The sequence below is a fragment of the Paramormyrops kingsleyae genome, chromosome 21 (genome assembly GCF_048594095.1).
Source record: "Paramormyrops kingsleyae isolate MSU_618 chromosome 21, PKINGS_0.4, whole genome shotgun sequence".
Lineage (NCBI taxonomy): Eukaryota > Metazoa > Chordata > Actinopteri > Osteoglossiformes > Mormyridae > Paramormyrops > Paramormyrops kingsleyae.
This window is the reverse complement of record NC_132817.1, coordinates 9,489,798-9,507,824: the sequence shown is the minus strand read 5'-3', so window position 1 is coordinate 9,507,824 and position 18,027 is coordinate 9,489,798. Positions and strand designations below refer to the sequence as shown.

Sequence of the window (18,027 nt, the reverse complement as noted above, 5' to 3'; positions counted from 1 at the left end):
ATGACACAAGGAAGAACATGCAAACTTCACACAAATGGAACCCTGGTGGAGACTCGAACCCAGGTTCTAGAGGTGGCTAACCACTGCACCACCATGCCACCCCCTAATACCAGTACAGGTCTGTGTGTGTGTGCGTGTGGGTGTATTATGTTATATTATAACAAATGTTCCCCACAATGCAATAAAAACCTGTTATTTTGATGTTGTGAGGTCCATTTTTCAGGTCCCCACAAATATCTGTGAATGCAATCAAATAATAATAATTAAAACGCCAGCAGTCTTGTATTTTGTTTGGCATATTGTTTGGCATAAGGTTAGGGCTGGGTAGGGGTTACGGTCGTCATGTTGAGATTAAACTTTTCCCCATAGAAATCAATGGAGAGTCCCCACAACGATATGATTACAAACCTGTGTGTGTGTGTGTGTGTGTGCGTGCGTGCATGTGCGTGTGTGTTATATATCTCAATATTCCATGTTCATTTGATCTTCTCTCTCTCCTCTCAGAGCTCAGGACAAGCATACTGACTGTGTTTGGTCTGCTAATGCTAAAGCATGTAACGTCATGGTGACTTCAAGATAATAGCCGGAAACAAAATAACAGTGCTATCTGCTGTTTGTTTGGCTTTTTGTCTAGGCGAATGCCTTTGCTTTGATGGCTACATGAAGGACCCCGTCCATAAGCACCTTTGTATTCGTAATGAGTGGGGACCCAATCAGGGGTAAGCAGCCCTCTTTGTTATGCCACATCTTCACCAGCAAAACAAAACATCATACTGCAAAGGTTTGCTGTGTCTGTAACTTTCCTCCAAACATGTAGCAACATGTTCTGAGAAGCATAAAGGTCCCGTCCGCAAGCTGGTACTTGTGTTATTGCCAGAGATGAATCATCATTGACAAAACAGACAGTGTCTCGGATAAGAAAGATTCCTGAGCCATAAGGTGACTATCCTTAGAAGTGAGGAGGACAAAAACAACCAAGGCAAGCTATGCATTCACATGCACTGCTACAGTACCAGGTGACTTCTTATGTATGCTTTACAAGCACTCTTAGATTTCAGATACCTTTATTGTTCATTGTCCAGTTCCAGCAATCATAAATGCATATTAATAATGTGAGGACCAGGATATATTATTTTGCTTCTTGTCCATTTAAAACATTTACCTATTAATGCCACAGAAATCTTCTTGTTGCCTTAGCAACCAGGACAGAGTCCAGGTAAACCTTATATCCCTCCCATATCCTTGTGGCGTACAATTCGCTATGATTTTTCCCGTGTGCTGTCAGAAAAACAAGCCTATCTTCACCACATTGGGATAAATTGGTTTCTAATCCATATGTCACCAGTTACTGTAGACCCTGAGGCAACTTACTAAAAGTAAAGGGCATCACCAGTTTCGTAAGGAATCTTGGACCCTCATCACATTCCCCAAGAGATATGGATATAATGATCAAGATAGAATAAGGAGCATCATATACTAACAATGGAGTTGAAATCCAGACTTTACTCAAAATACACTGCCCAGACAAAAAAAAAAGTCGCCATTTGAATTTTTCGTTGGACCGCACATTTGTCATGGCATTGTTTCCACAAGCTTATGCAAAATCTGACCCTTTATTTTCATCCAGATTTGCATTCATCTCTCACTGAGATCCTGTATTAACAAGTGAGTTGAAACACTCCATAAAGCCTCCTTCAGCTCATCCCAAAGACCTTCAATGAGACTAAGGTCACAACTCTGTGGTGACCAAGTCATGCTTGAAAATGATTTCTCATGCTCCCTGAACCGCTCTTTGGCAGTTCAAACCCAATGAATCTTGGCATCCTTGTTCTGGAATATGCCCATGCCAACAGGGAAGAAAAAATCCATTGATGATGGATGGAGGTGTAACCTGGCCATTCAGTAGATTCAGGTACTCAGCTGACTTTATTTTATTGTTGCATAACATTGCTGAGCTGTAATAATGATCAAGTTATTGGCTCTTAAGTATTTGCTGATATAAATTCAAATGGAAACTTTTTTTGTTTTCAGGCAGTGTGTTTTTTATAATATGCTATATAATACACAGTTCAGAAACAAAAATTGAGTCCTATCAGGGTAATGAACAATATATGTAATGACTGGTTTATTCTGTCTCATTAGTAGTTTTTTCTTTTAACTATTTTTACATTTCTCCTGTATGTTTCACTGTGTCTTTTCCAATTGCAATACCTGCTGGAATGCTTGGGCAATATGAAAATTTGGGTAGAGAACGGGCTCAGCTGGAGAGAGAATTTGAAGTCTAGCTCTTTCCAAGGGATGCCAGAAGCTAGCCAGATTAGCACAGTGTTTACACAGTGAACACCTCTTTTTTCTATGATTGGACGAGACCGGCAACCTCATATACTGGTTGCCAAGAAGTGGTGCCTGCTATTAAGCATTTTTAATATTCCATTGCCATCTTCTCATTGGTCAACATACTGCTTCAGAAGTGTCCAGGTTTTCTCCTTTCTGCATGCACAAGCGACTTCGAAATAGCACGTGTGTGTTCTGGTGATAATGATGATTACTACTGCATGCAAGCACCTTTATGTGGGGCATGGTGTGTACTATTTAATGTATAATATGTAATACTTTTTTTATAATTAAATTTTTTAGCAGCTGGGTTAAGGGCCTCAGAAAAATATTTTTTAAGCTTATCTCAAATACATGCTTAAGTATTTTGAGAATTTGAGAGTTTACTGTTAAATTGTAAATGTTTGGTTATACTCTTAATTTTTTAAAGCATTTACCTGCACAACAGAATTGCACATTGCTAAGACAGGCTAATAAATGTGCATATGGGTAATTTTATAATACATTTTTGAAGAGAATTTGAATACCAGCACCACACATAGGCTGATTGTCAGCAGTCATAGTCAAATGCATTAGAGGAAATGTATGACCGATTAATGAATTTAGACTACAGAGACTGACAGAGTCATCATTCTTGGATAGCCATGAACCCTGAAAAAAGTATACAGAGTATGTGCAGTTTACATGGCACATCTTGGCCAAGAGGCCACACTGCCATCTACTGGACATGTCATGTTAATAATAGTTTTCAACTTGAAAATGTTTGATTTATCCATCCACCTCTTCATCACTCCATAATATGTTATTATATTGTGAGATGGCACAGTGGCTCAGGGTTGTGGGCTTTGAATCCCGCCCTTGTGTGTGGAGTTTGCATGTACTCCGCCTGTTGCATGGGTGTCCACATATGGACACCCTTGTGTTTGAACATGGTGCTCATTATAGACAATCCGTGATGAGCACAGAAGTCCAATAACAAGACACCACTCGGGTTCACATTGGCGCATAAGTGCAAACAGCAGTCAGAACCCATCCCCCCACCTGAAGGCGAAGTAAACCCCAATGTACAGGCGCCCAGCCAGGGGGCAATAAATATGCCCACCCCTGCTCGGCGCCTCTCCCCCGAGCAACTCCAGAGTGGAAGAGGGTCCAACCCCCCTCAAGGAGATTGGTTCCAGAGCTCAAGCCGTGCATCGAGGTGAGCCCGACTATATCTAGTCTGAACCTCTCAACCTCACGCACCAGCTCAGGTTCCTTCCCCGCCAGAGAGGTGACATTCCATTCGACTCCTACAGGTGGTGAGCCCATTGGAGGGGTGACCCACGCTCCCTCTTCGGCTGTGCCCAGTCAGGCCCCATGGGTGCAGGCCTGGCCACCAGGCGCTCGCCATCGAGCCCCACCCCCAGGCCTCGCTCCAGGGGGCGGGCCCGGTGACCCGCATCCATGCGAGGGAAAATGTGTATCAATGTTATTTTTCTTCATAAGGGGTTTAATGAGCCGCACTTCGTCTGGTTCCTCACCCGCTAATTTTCATTAGGTAGCCATCATTATGACATTATCAGGTAATTTTCAGGATAGTGGGAAGTGATAATTCAAATCCACGAACTATCAGTAAAATACAATAAAACTGCTACTTATGAAAAGTTATCCCACAATGCCTGTTTTTAAGGTTTCTTCTTATTGTATATCTAAATGCTGCACGTGCCTGTGGTATTTTTCAAGCAGTTTACTATCAGTGACTGAGTGTTGACTGCCCCAGTATGGCAACCACGCAGGTGCACGTCCAACCGGTAAATGTAGCATCTACCTTTTTTTTTTTTTTTTATCTCTGGTCACAGTTATTAGTGTATGTATGGAGTGTCTGTCTGTGCTGCGGAGAACATCCAAACACTCTGCCTCAGATGGCTCTCAGATGGTAGCCGGGAGGTTAATGTAACAGAGCCCCCTCAAATGGGTGGTTTGTTTGTGACCAACACATCGCCATGATAAATCAGACAGGCCATTGGCTGGATGGCCGTTCTGGACTTTTCCAGAACGTCCAGATGACCAGCCTGTCCCTGGTCCTGGTGCTTGCTGGACACTTTTGGATGTCCTGAAGCATTCTTCACCACAATTGAACCTCTCACCCTGAAGTTCTTGGTGATCCAGTAAATGGTTCTTTCAGGTGCAATATTCTTAGCAGCAATTTCCTTGCATGTGAGGCCATGATGGCTGCACGTTTCATAAGAGGTAACCATTGCTAACACAAGAAGACAGTGATTTCAAGCACTTCTGCCCTCTTTTTATAGCAATCAGTCTAGTCTTATAATTCAATCAGAATGACAGAGTGATTTCAGCTGACTTGTATTCATTCACACTATCCCCTGTGCTGATGATGTGACTCTACTGAAAGGATGTTAACTGGTCATTTTGTGCCAGGGTCAAAATACAGTGAAAACTGGGTTTTTGTGATAAAGTTAACTAATTATGCTAATGAAGCTCTTTGTAATTAATTAAAATGCATCTCATCACTCCACCAATCACCACCACAAAAACAAAACAACAAAACTGAAGCAGCAAAGTTTGCGAAACACAACGAACTGTGTCACTGCCAACACTTTTGGCCATGGCTGTATCTATACTCGTTTAAAGATGACGCTGTCCTGGGATGAGTTACAGCTGACGGTGGAGGTGGCACATCTGGAGGGGATGCTGTAGTGCCTGATGGCTACAGACAGGCAAGATCCCCAACAGAACCTCTTAGCACAATTTGGGGGAATGAGCTGGCGATTAATAGTGCCCCAAGAGAGATCCCCAGGGAGGATATGGGCATTTAAATACAAAAAAAGCAAGTGTGTATGTATATGGAGCAATTGGGTTTAAGGGCCTTGCTAAGTGGCCCAGTGATGTCATCACATGCTAACCATGGGTACCCATGATCAGAAGGTCAGCGGTTCAAATCCCATGGTTAAAATAAAAGTGATAAAAGTGTCTGGTAAATAAATTAATGTGATGTACACAATAATTTGGCATGATTAGACATAATCTTCTCTCCTATTTGCTAGACCCTGGCCTTACACGATTTTCCAGAGGGGCTTTGATCTGGTCATGGGAGAGCAGCCCTCCGACCGCATTTTCAGGTAAGACCTGGCTTCTCCAGAATCATGCATTTGTTAAAGCAAGTGTGTGATCTTGAGGGAACTCTATGAACCGAAGCTGGAAACAAATAATAGTTACATAGTTTTAATGATCCCAGGTTCATCATGAGGCAGATTAGGAAAATGGTGTCCGATTACAAAGAAGAAATGAGTCCTCGGTTGACAATGATTCTATCAATCCATCATCTGTTTATCCCGAACAGGGTCATGGGTCCGTTGACTGCTATTATAATTAATTATGTTGCATAACAGAATAATAATAATTAGTGATCTAAACTGATTAGTTGCAAATATTCAAACATGCAGCTTTTTAAAAACCTTCACCTTTTCATTTAAATGAAAAAAAAAAGTTCTACCATCACACTCTTTAAATGATGTTTTACATTATTAAAATTCACTGTGATGGATTTGGCACCCCATCTTGGGTTATTCCCTGCCTTTGCACCGGTATGGGATAGGCTCTGGACCCCCTGCAACCCTGCATTGGACAAACAGGTATAGAAAAAGGATGGATGGATGGATGATTAAAATTCAGGTCTGTGATCCTATACTGGAGCATAAGCAGTCCTGGAAGGGTAAAAAAATATTGCAGAAGCGGAACTATGAAATGCTGAAGATTTCGAAATGGATGCAGTTTTTTCATCACACATTTTAGAGATTTGAAAAACTGGAGTTTGTGATTTTGGCATGTCTTTCATGAGAATTCTCCTAAACAAACATTTTGGAGTATTCATAGGCGATTTTACTTTGGGTGTACCCCCTACTGTTCAAATGAAAATGCTATTTGAAAATATTAAATTCAATTAAATTAAAAATTATATTGAAATTGTATTGTAATAATTTATAATTGAAAATGCATTTACTATTTTTTTCTAACAAATTTGTTTATGTGGATGAATGGCTAATGGAGCTAATGGACGGCTCTCTCACATTGCACCCCCTGGGAGAAAAGCCTAGATTTGCCTACTGGAGTATTGCTTGTAAAGAGGTGCTGAAACAAGTGGCTTGTTTTCCACAAGGTGTGCAAGCTTATTTCAGAGGGCTGGAAAGATGAAGTGTATGGGTAACTGTGTTGATAATATAAATATATGTTTAAAGATGCATTAAATCAAATAGTAGACTTAAATATTTTTGTCTTGTTCTATTTTTTATTTTTTATTCTCACTGCCAGAAAAAAAAAATCACGTTTTAATTTGAAATTAAGGATTGCAAAGGCAGTTCCTGCATCACATGTTTTCTTGTGAGGTCATTGGTTGTAGAAGTTTAAAAAAGCAGATTAGGTCAAAATTGTTTATTGTTTTTAATACACTCCGAAATTCAACATTCCGAACATTCAAATTTACAAGTCAAAACAGAGTCAATGGCATTAGACTGCAATGAAAGTGTCTGTCTCTGCGTCTGCATGCTGCCAGATTCACGTACACTCTTGGGGAGGGCATGTGGCTCCCCCTGAGCAAGAGTTTCGTCATCCCCCCTGCCGAACTGGCCATCAATCCCTCAGCTAAGTGCAAGACAGACATGACCGTAATGGAGGATGCGGTGGACGTCAGGTAAGACACCACATTTCTGGCAAACGCCATTTTAACTTTTCATGTAAAGACTCGAGTAAAAGTGGCAAATGGATATTATGCCATTTTTAAGGAAATGAATGGATTTGTTGGTAACACCTATAATTATGGCTACATTTATTGGTGGTGATTACCACCACTGAAACCACATACTGTATTTGGAAACTACACTAAATATGTGATTAATTTGTTACTTTGAAGATGCTGAAGCAACATGTTCTACTATCCTGCTGGCTAGCTATGATCTTCTGACTCTACTCACTAGCTGTTTAGGTTTTGAAGCATCTAAGGATGGGTAGCAAAAATAACTTTTTGGGTGAAGCCCAAGAAATAAAAAAAATCCACCCCAGGCCACATTTTTCTTATTAATCAAGCAGACACTTTTAAACAAAGTGATGCATATTTGAGAGAATGGGGTCTTGTACAAAAGGCCCAATGGATTAAGCATGGGGTATTTTGTATTCATTTCACTCTTTGTAAATTGCAGCTAAAATATAGTCACGTGTTCTTTATGATCAGTAAGTTGTAGGGGTGTAACGTTATACAAAATTCATGATTTGGTACAAACATTGGTTTTTGGTCTACAGTTTGGTGCTATTTCAGTACAGCAGGGAAAACCGAATGATGCCATGAAACATTCATATGCACATTTATATGAAGATTTTGGGATGTATAAAAGGAACAACATAAATAAAACATACCCTGAAACAGTTTGCACATTTACGAATGGTCCTGTGCAGAGTCCAGACAGAACTGACCATCTAAGTTGCATTTACAGTTAGTTGTAGTGCTTGGTGAAATGTACCTGAATAAATACAGAAACATTGAGAAGCATTTTTTTAAAGAATACATTTATATATACCAATACATTTATTGCTACAGTAAGAAATTAAGTTAGATGTGTACTTACCGATATTTCAAAGTACAGGCACCAACAGGTGTGCACCCTTGCACATTTGCAGTTCTGGTTATTGGCGAGTTGGCCATGAACAATTAAACGAGAATATTTTTGGAGCTTGCCGAAAGATTGCAGAAACTCACAGACAATGCTTAACCCTACAGCCTTAGTTATTTCTTCAGCCTAGTCTGGATTTACTGGTAAAAGTGCCTTAAATGCTATGCAGAGAATAACTTACATGATGAGTTCGTGCTCTGGTGTATCATGAAATGAGTAGTGAGAGCGCAGAATTTTGTCCAACAGAACGATCTTTTGGGAATATATTCCCACGTTGGACGTTCTTTGAGACGGCGCTTAACTAAGCGAGACAGTTAACCTGGTCTGGAGCAGACTTGTTCACTTGCGTAAGTTACCATGGTAGCTCAGCGGGGATTCACTTAAGATACGTTGATGGAATAGAACTCCCACTTAAATGAGCCAGACTTGTTGAAATAAGTCAGACTTTCCCTTAATCCTGCTTTGTGGAACACCCCCCCCCCCCCATAACTAGGAGGTAACATTAGCACAAACCTAGCAAAAACTGACATGTAACTCACTGGGGAACAGAGCAGGGCAGGCACTTAAATACTTAAAAACTAGCGTAAACAAGGAACAGGTGTAGGACATAAACAATTAACTAATCAACACAGGGGACAGGACAACAAACAACAGAAAAGAACAATTAACAAGCCAGGCAAGAAAATGGGCAACAGGTGAAACTAATCATTAACACACACAGAAACTAGAAAACTTAATACCAAAAACTAGGAATATTACCTACATACTGGGAATTAAACACTAGGAATAGAAGAATTAGACAGAACCAGAATGGAACAGAGCAGAACACAAGCAGGGAACACATAGGACAAAAATTTATTAGCAGAATTAATAGAAAATAAGCACTGGGAACCTCAAACCCATAGTCAGAGGCCACACACTCAACCCACAGAGCTATGCAGTAGCCCAGGAAACAAGGGAAACATACTAGGGACTAGTACAATGACAGAGGGAACAGGATGGCCAGCAACACCTGCTAGCCAAACGTGGAAAGAACGCTTAGGACAGGGAAGGATGGGCACCAACCTGACACTTTTGTGGACCCTTTTGAACTTCAGAAAGTGCTTGAAATATTTTTTGTCCAACTATTATACAGATGTATGGAGTTTTATGATATCCTGCTGGAATGATTCCCTCCCTCTTTGTTTTCATTCCTCAGGGAGGAGTTGATGGTCTCCTCATCTTTTGATAGCCTTGAGGTGTTGCTGGACTCCTTTGGTCCAGTACGTGATTGTTCCAAGGACAATGGGGGCTGTAGCAGGAACTTCCGCTGCATCTCAGATCGAAAGCTGGATTCCAGCGGCTGTGTGGTGAGTATGTGGAAAAACTTTCCTTTCCCCAAGCCTATTATAAGAAATATAGTCCCGCTTAAAACTCATAAATAAAACTAATTTTATCTTTAATTCGTTAACTTACCTAGTAATATGTGTAACTAGACTTCTTCAGAACCAGGAATCCAAAAGCAGAGCAAACTAACAACCAGGATTCAAAGCCAAAGTCATAGTCAAAACCAGAAGCAGGGGTCAAATAGCCAGATAATCTATCCAGAGGGTGCAGGGTAAGGCAGACACATGTGCGGACAAGGGGGCAGCAGGACACATGCTTATTCCAAGAGAAAGGACAGTATTCACACTATTGGGTTTGGGTTTTGGGAAAAAAGGTATGCAAAACTAGATAGGAGGAGATACAAGCACACAGGAGAAAGCAGGGGAGATGAATGCTCCGAACTGGCACAATGGCATCAATACCTGCCACAGACAAAACCAGCTAAACCAGTTAAATAAGACTGATAATTGATTTAGATAAGCTACAATTAGAATTCTGGTGAGGAGGAATGTGTGTGGGGGCATGGCAGCAGTGTCCATTTGGCCGGACACCCCTGGCACTCAAAATGGGTCCAAAATGTATGCAGTGCAGACCCAGCTTTGCTCCTCTGGACCATAACCAACTCCCCCCCCCCCCCCCATACTGGAGCCCACTATTCTCTTATACTCTGTAGGCTATAGCACATATGCTTCAGGAGAAAGACATGGAACATTGGGGATATCTTATAAATCTTTAGAAGCTGCAACTGGTATGTCATTGGGTTGATTTGGTGTAAGACAGCAAGGGGACCAATAAAACATGGGGACAGCATCTTTGAGGGAATGAAGGTAAGTAGACAGCCATATCTTCTGTCCTGGCTTGGTGATGATGGTTTGTGATGGCCTTTCCTCGTACGGCATGGAAGGGCTGTACATGCTCCACTTCCCATACTTGACCATTAATCCAAAACCAGTGATCCAGTGGATCTCCCATGTGTCAAGGGGTGGTTAATATCCCAGGATGCACTAAAAGAGTGTCTGACATAAAGAGGAGTGAAACAAAGAATTTTGGGCATATTTGGCACATTGAAGGGACTGACACCAGTCCCTCTGGTTCATTGTGCAGTAGGAGCGGAGGAATCAAGTAATATCCAGATTAGGATGGTCGCACTGAGGGGATGTACTCAAGATTCTTGTGATTGGTTAATACTTAGAACAATTGTTTCGATCCCTCTAACCAGCAGCACAGTGCCTACTCCAACATTGGACACATCTACCTCAACTATGAATAGTAACTCTGGGTCAAGTTGATGAAGGATAGGAGCCTGGGTGAATGCCTGCTTGAGTCAGGCAAAGGCTGTGCAAGCCTCCCTGAACCACTTGAGCTGCTTATGTTGGCTGTGAATGGGCTGACAATGTAGCTGAAGTTGTGTGTAGACACTGGAAAAACCTATCAGCCGTTGTAATCCCAGAGACTACATCAGTCTTAGTTGGGTCCATCTGGACCATTGCAGGAATCAGTATAAACCTGAGGAAAGTGAGTCGGGAAGCGTGGAATTCACACTTCTCCAGGTTTACAAGAAGAGAATGCTCCTGTAGATGCACAAAGCCAGACACTCATGTCAGATATGATCACTCAGGGACAAACATGGTCTTATATTCATTTTCTACGCAAATATGGATGACATTATAGGCACTGCATAACTTACCTTGGTAATAATATTGATGGTATGAATTTTCTCCAAAGTGGATGGAATTCAGAGGAAAGGATAAATTAATTTAGTTATTACCTCATTCAATGCACAGTAATCTAAGCACGGACGAAGACCCCCATCTTCCACATCTTCCATAGCATCAGGGCAGCATTGTGCCCAATGTATAAACCTTGGCAGTTCATGGGCAACCCATTGTATCCCTGGCATGAAGTACAGCTGAGTGCATGCAGCCACAGGTGGAGCAGCGGCTGCAATGGGAGGAGTTGGTGGGGTTGCAGGAGCTGGTGATCAGCTAGAGAACAAGTTCTCTAAGTACCTCTCCAGGTGCGTGAGGGTGCCCAGAATGCAAAGCCGAAGTCGCAGTCTACTCAAGAAGCAGGGGTGAAATAGTCATATGATCACATTGTGTCCATTGTTTCTATCCTTGTCTTAATCTTGCTTTCATTGTATAGCCAGATCTGCTGACTGTACCAATTAGCGAAATCCTTAATTAATGGAGGGAGCTAGCTAAGCAGTTCATTGCAGAGTTAATCTAATATTAAAAACATGTGACCAAAAAGCTGTCAACTAAAACTATGCCATTCATTTCTCAAATGCAACATGATCATCATGATTCACACCGTTCCCAAATTGTTAGCTGAAGCAAGATTTACAGTATACCTATTGTTATTACCTGTCGTATTTTTAGTTTTCATACCATGATATATGAAACTGCTTAGGTTTTTATTGGGGCAAGTATTGTTTACGGGCAGAAGTATGGGCTCCATACTTCTGTGCAAAAGATTTGTTTTACGTTTATAGCACCTTTCACAGTCTGTTAAAATCTATTCCCCCAGTGCCCTCCAGGTCTAAGTCCCATGAAAGATGGTTCGGGCTGTTATGATCACCATATCGGAATTGACTGTTCGGATGGCTTCAACGGTGGCTGTGAACAGTTATGCCTGCAGCAGGTTGCACCTTTAGAGGAGGATCCCTCCTTTTACAACATCCAGATGTTCTGTGGGTGAGTATATGCTCTAGCCACAGGGACCATCGCTGAGTTACATTTCCCAAATTACTTCATATTACTGTTTCACTGCCTGGCTTTATTATTGGACTGTGACAGTTTTTTTCTTGAAACATTTTTCACTGTGCTTTAATGAAAATAAGTGAAAACAGCAGGTCTCCTCCATCAGGTTTCCTCTACCATGTCAATAAGAGTGTAATGTGTTTTTTTTTGTGGTGGTGTTTTTGGAATTTACTCCTGTGGCGATCGGTGGGTCCTGGTAAAGTCATTCTTGCTTGATCAGTTTATTTATTGAACTTTGCATACTCTCGACTGCAATGCAGCCATAGTAATGTAACAATGTATTCAGTTTTGCATATGAATTGTTAATTAATTGGTTGGTGACTTCCATAAAGTTGCAGGGGTCTTATTTATGAACCGTGCATCCAAGTACTTCTGTGTGTAAACCGTGCATACGCTAGGGGTAGCACGGACTAGTTGACTCTTCAACAAGTTGACTTTACTGCTCTATTATGATGCTTTAATTTTGATGTTGGCTTGTCATTGATTATGTGATTATGACAATACCAACAAAGGGGATCTCTGAGAATAATAGTTACGTGGAAGTACTGGTAAATGAGAGAGCAGCAGTAGAGCAAAAACTGAGCAGGTGGGATTATTTGTAATTCAGTTACAATGAATGTGTTAATGAATACCTTTTTGCTTGCATCTCCATATTTCTGCAATGGAAAATGTGAATGATAACTGATATACTTTTGCTTAATATTGCCAGTGCCCATTGCCAGTGCCCACAAGCACTTATTAGCGGAATAACATTACATTGTTTTTTATTCTATGGAAAATGAAAGATCAATCTGCTGGCCAGATTTAATAATGAATTATAAACACGTTGTGGGTCATATAAATAAAATGCTGTGTCCCATTTTGATCTTGATAGATCCTCCCAATATAACTAACAAATAATTAACAAAATAACATTGACCTATCATGACATAACTGTCAACTTTACAAATTTTGAAGTCATGTACCTCCTAGCCTAAGCACATTTTTTATAGAATGTTATAGAATGCGTAGAAATGTGTGTATATTTTACAAATACTCTTGACCATGCTTATGCACGAACCCATAGTGATAGAAAAGCATAACTAAAGCAAAATGAACTGCACATAGGATACACATAGACTCTCAGTTAATTATCAGCCTGGACAGACACATAGAATGATCTAGCCTTGTTCTCAGAAATTGTTCCAAAGTCATATACGGTCCATGCCCAAAAAAATATCTTTTACTAAATATATGCTTTACAAGACAACTTACATGTTTGGTACAATTTGTAGTTACTCAGTAGTTACATCGTACAAGTTATAAATCCCACTTAGATATATTCACAGTGGTTCATTCATTGAGAACACCCAATTGTCACCCAGAAATTACCCTATGATGACATGAGGAGGACGTGCAAACTCCACACACATGGAGCCAGGTTGGAGACTCACACCCTGGTCCCAGAGGTGTGAGGCAGAGTTGCACGTTTATGGAATAAAACTGCTTTTTGTTCACAAAAGCAATGTGCGTGCAGTCATTAGCACCGACAATATTAGGAATGTTGTTGCAAATTTCACTGTAATGTACATCTACAATAGGGAGATTTCATACCCTGTATACTGTTTTGCCAATCTGTTAATACCAGCCACTACTTGAGGAATAATAGGATGGGATATCCCTGATCTGTCAGCCAGTTCCCATTGCTGTGTTCCCAAGTCAGCAAAAAAATCCAGGTGTTGTCAGTACTTAAAGATGGACAGAAATAGCATTTTGTATTGTAGGTCATGCATCACATCACACAATTCCATCATAATTGCTCTTGGCAGACTAAAATGGTGGATAAGCCACAAATCATCATTGGAAAAATGATCATTGTAATGTCTAAATATTCACTCACTTCGTCTTTGTTAGCATATTTAGCTAACAAAGCTAAATATGCCATAATGATACTACTTACACATGAGCCTCTTTTCCCCACAATTACTCATAACTTCCGAGTTATTACTAGTGCTTGCAGTCAACCATTTGACAAAGCCCTTCCCTGTAGTTCTTTGTAGAATGAAAAGTTCATACTCCGGGGTAGGGACTAAAAAAGGTTCAGGAACTACAGGAGACAGAGTTCCTGGGCCCAGTTGTTCAAAAGTAATGTGATCAGATTTTGAATAATGCATTGGATCAAATCTTGAAAATGGATTCTGAAATTGGATTAGATCACGTAGTCTAGTCTTTGTTTCAATCTGGATCAAACTCTTAGTTTGCATTGTTAAGAACTTTTTAGTACGATTGGGACAACTTTAATCCAAAAAAATCAGGATTATTCTGATCCCTGAAAGAGGGTGGATTCAGGGTGGATTTCAGGAACAAAATGTAATAATGCTTTAAAACTGGTAAAAAAAAATGACATTTGCATTATGCACTATATACATTTATTAATATTTTGCACTTGAGCCATTACAGTGATAAAGTACACGAGGCACGCTAAAGTAAAAAAAAAAGAGAGATTTTTTTTTCCCATAAAATAATCCCCCAAACAGCCATTAATTTCAAACAAAATTAATACATTTAATGTGTATTGTCATTCATCACTTCATGTTAATAACAATGACACAATCATCAGAGACAAACCAGTCCCAAGTAGTCTAAGATTACATGATTTCTTAATGTTTATTATTGGACATTTAGGCTTTTTATGACTTAAAACAACTGTTAAAAAAATTCACAATGCATTTTTGAATAACATTCGTATTTGCTGTTGGTCAGGTGAGGGGATCTGACTTTAAAAAAAATTGAAAATAGAAGTGGATGTTTACATAATTTTATTGTACCATTTTCACTCTTCAGATAACAACACTTAAAGTGACCCCACACTGACTATTCTACCTGTTGTTCAGTCATACTGTAACTAGCAGCCTACGTTTGGATGTGTAGTCCATTTAAAATACTGGTAATCCTGATTTGGTAGTCTTGAAAAGTTTGTATCTGGATCAGGGTAATCCAATCCAATCCAATTTTACTCCGGAAAACCAGGACAAAAGTAAGATGGATTACCTGATCCTGGGATTTCAAAAATCCGTATTATTCTGATCCAGACTAAACTTTTTGAACAATCGGGCCCTGGTTCCTGAAAAAGGTTCTTGTCTCTGAAAATGGTTCCTGTGGTAGTAAAGTACCTCATTTAAGAAATAGTAAATTATTGAAAACCTAATAGTTTTCCTGTTCTTTAGTTGTATTGAAGATTATAAGAGGGGACCGGATGGACGTTCTTGCCAACCACTATCAGAGGCTTGTACAGACGGACTGGACTGTGGTGAGGCAGTTGACATCCCTGCCAATGAAACTCTATTTGGAGATGTTTTTTATGGCTACAACAATCACACAAAGACTCTAACTTCTGGACAAATCCTAAAGGTCACATTCAGGTAAGACACTTCTACTCTGGCAGTCACTTAACTGCATGACAAGAATGTTATAGTCAGAGGTGCACATAACTGGTACGCAAGTATGCATTCGCCTTTAAGAACGATACATGCGACAATCGATTGTTTGTAAAAGCACAAATGCATACTTATTTTATGTGCATTTGCGCTGCTATGAAAACAAAATATGTATTTTAATCTTCATACGCTAACTCAACTTCATCTGCGGTATACTGGTTACAATGCAAGGTATAGTCTTGTCATAACAGCGCAAATGCACATAAAATAAGTACGCTTTTACAAACAGTCGATTGTCACAGGTATCGTTCTTAAAGGTGAAAGCGTACATGAGTACCAGTTATGTGCACCCCTGGTTATAGTAGAATTTGGGAACAGGGGTTTTATTTATTTATTTTATGTACCCGTAATAGTAGCTAGCACTTTGTGATAGATGCAGGTGACCTCAAACCCATAACTCCTTTACATATTTTAGCTCCTAGCTCATGTAGTTCAACAATGCTCCTGTGTTAATGCAAAGGTTGTGGGTTCAACTACCAGAGAGCATAAAGAAATTGAAACCCTCCCCTCTACTGTAATTTGCTTTGGATTAAATTAACACAAAGGGTAATAAACAAAAAGGAGCAAGAGGGGTCAAAATCAGAGGCAGGTGATACAGCTTAGGAGGTACAGTATATGGGCAGACCTAGATATAGAGAATGGTAGGGTAAACACAATGCATTATACGAGTGGGACCAACAAGGAGCACAAATATCTACAATGGTGGACAAAGGAGTAAGGCAAGGACAGTACATACAATTAGAGCAACATAAGGGACGGGTGTGGCCGGTTAACTGTCAAACAGACACTAGGAATCATACATAACAAAGAACAGGTGAGGAAAGAAACAGAATGACCAGCAATCTCTGCTGGCCAAACATGACAGGACAGATGGAGACAAATCGTGACAGGTCTGATCACATGGGACGAAACAAGTTTCAGAGAGATAGAAGAGAAAAAGATTCCATAAACCTTCTCATTATAGGAGCTGACAAGTGAAGTGAAACCAAACAAAATACATGACAGTATACAAATAATTAGGGTGGCTGAGAAACAGGTGCCCTGAGACAACCTTTGAGAGTATCCCTTCTTTAAACAAGGAATGTGAAAAGTACACCATGAAATCACAGAAAGGAAAAAGCTTAGAAAAAAATAGTAACATTATCAAGGTATTGTTCTTTATGGATGGAGTGATACACATAAAGTAGGTGTTCGAGGAGTGAAGCAGCACAACAATCTGCCCGTTAGACAGCAGCAGCTGACATGACTTGTTACATGTAGAATTTAAAGAAAGGCTGAGCGCAATTTGTTCAGGCAATCATGCAGACGGGACCATGTGGAACTGATGTGTTGAGATCAACTAGCACAGAATATGCTTGCTTGGTAAAAGAAGCACAATTTCGGTAACATTTTACAATATGGTTCCTTAGTAACTTAGTAACTATTGAGGTACAAATCAATAAGATGCATTGCGATTCATTAATGATGAACTACAGTAACATGAGTTCAGTATTTCATTTTTCGTGTTATTCATGTTTTGTTCCTTCAGTAGTTCGCAAAGATTTATAGAATTAACTGACAGTGAAAAATACAGTAAGTGCTTGAAATAAATGATCAATTATGATTCATTAATGATACATGAACATGAGATAAATATATAAGTAAATTAATATAACTAATAGATACTATAAATGGAAACTTTCTAAATCCATAGGCATCAATATGGAGTTACTCCCTCCCCCCTTTGCAGCTATAACAGCTGTCACTCTTCTGGGAAGAATTTACATAAGATTTTGGGGTGTCTGAAGGAATTTTTGCCGATTCATTTGTGAGATCAGGTACTGATGGTGGACATTAAGACCTGGCTCACAATCTCTGTTGTAGTTCATTCTAAAGGTGTTTGATGGGGTTGGCACAATGGCAAGGGTCAAGGAGGGAAAGGGTGAGGGGAAACAGGGAGCTGGAGGAACCCCGGCAGGCAAGAGGTGGAAGCCGCAGGGGCAGCAGACGAAAACGAGGCTGGAGTAGGAGGGACCCCTGGCGAGCGCGAGGGAGGAGCTGGAGGGAATGCCAAAGAGGGCGAGGAGGAAGGCGAAGGGACCAGCGGAGGAGGCAAGGAGGAAGGTGAAGGGGACACTGGCAGAGGGGAGGAGGGAACTGAAGCCACAGCCGACCAAGGCAGAGGTGACTGACGAGTTGGAGCCAGGTGACCCGCAGGCAACCGACAAGCTGTTGGAGGCGGGACCGCAGCCGGTCGACGAGGCGCTGCAGATGGAAGCGAAGGTGACTGCCAAGCCGAAACCAGGGCGACCGCAGGCGACTGCTGAGCCAGAGCTGGATGACACGCAGACAACCGCTGAGCCAAAGCCAGGGGGACCGAAGGCGAGCCAGGGGGCAGGATGGGTGGGTCCCAACCCGGCGCAGGTGTCCTCTCCCTTTCCGGGAGACCGA

The 18,027-nt window shown here is 40.8% G+C and overlaps 1 protein-coding gene across 4 annotated transcripts in view; it reads left to right on the top strand.

The window, feature by feature from the left end:
* Positions 1-18,027, top strand: part of astn1 (astrotactin 1) — a 119,397-nt gene that overhangs the window by 63,929 nt on the left and 37,441 nt on the right. For all 4 annotated transcript variants that reach the window (XM_023819082.2, XM_023819081.2, XM_023819080.2 and 1 more), the window contains exons 8-13: positions 635-719; positions 5,379-5,453; positions 6,884-7,021; positions 9,193-9,343; positions 11,889-12,055; positions 15,328-15,522. In XM_023819082.2, coding sequence (XP_023674850.1) covers positions 635-719; positions 5,379-5,453; positions 6,884-7,021; positions 9,193-9,343; positions 11,889-12,055; positions 15,328-15,522 — 811 coding nt within the window. The remainder of the gene's footprint in view (positions 1-634; positions 720-5,378; positions 5,454-6,883; positions 7,022-9,192; positions 9,344-11,888; positions 12,056-15,327; positions 15,523-18,027) is intronic.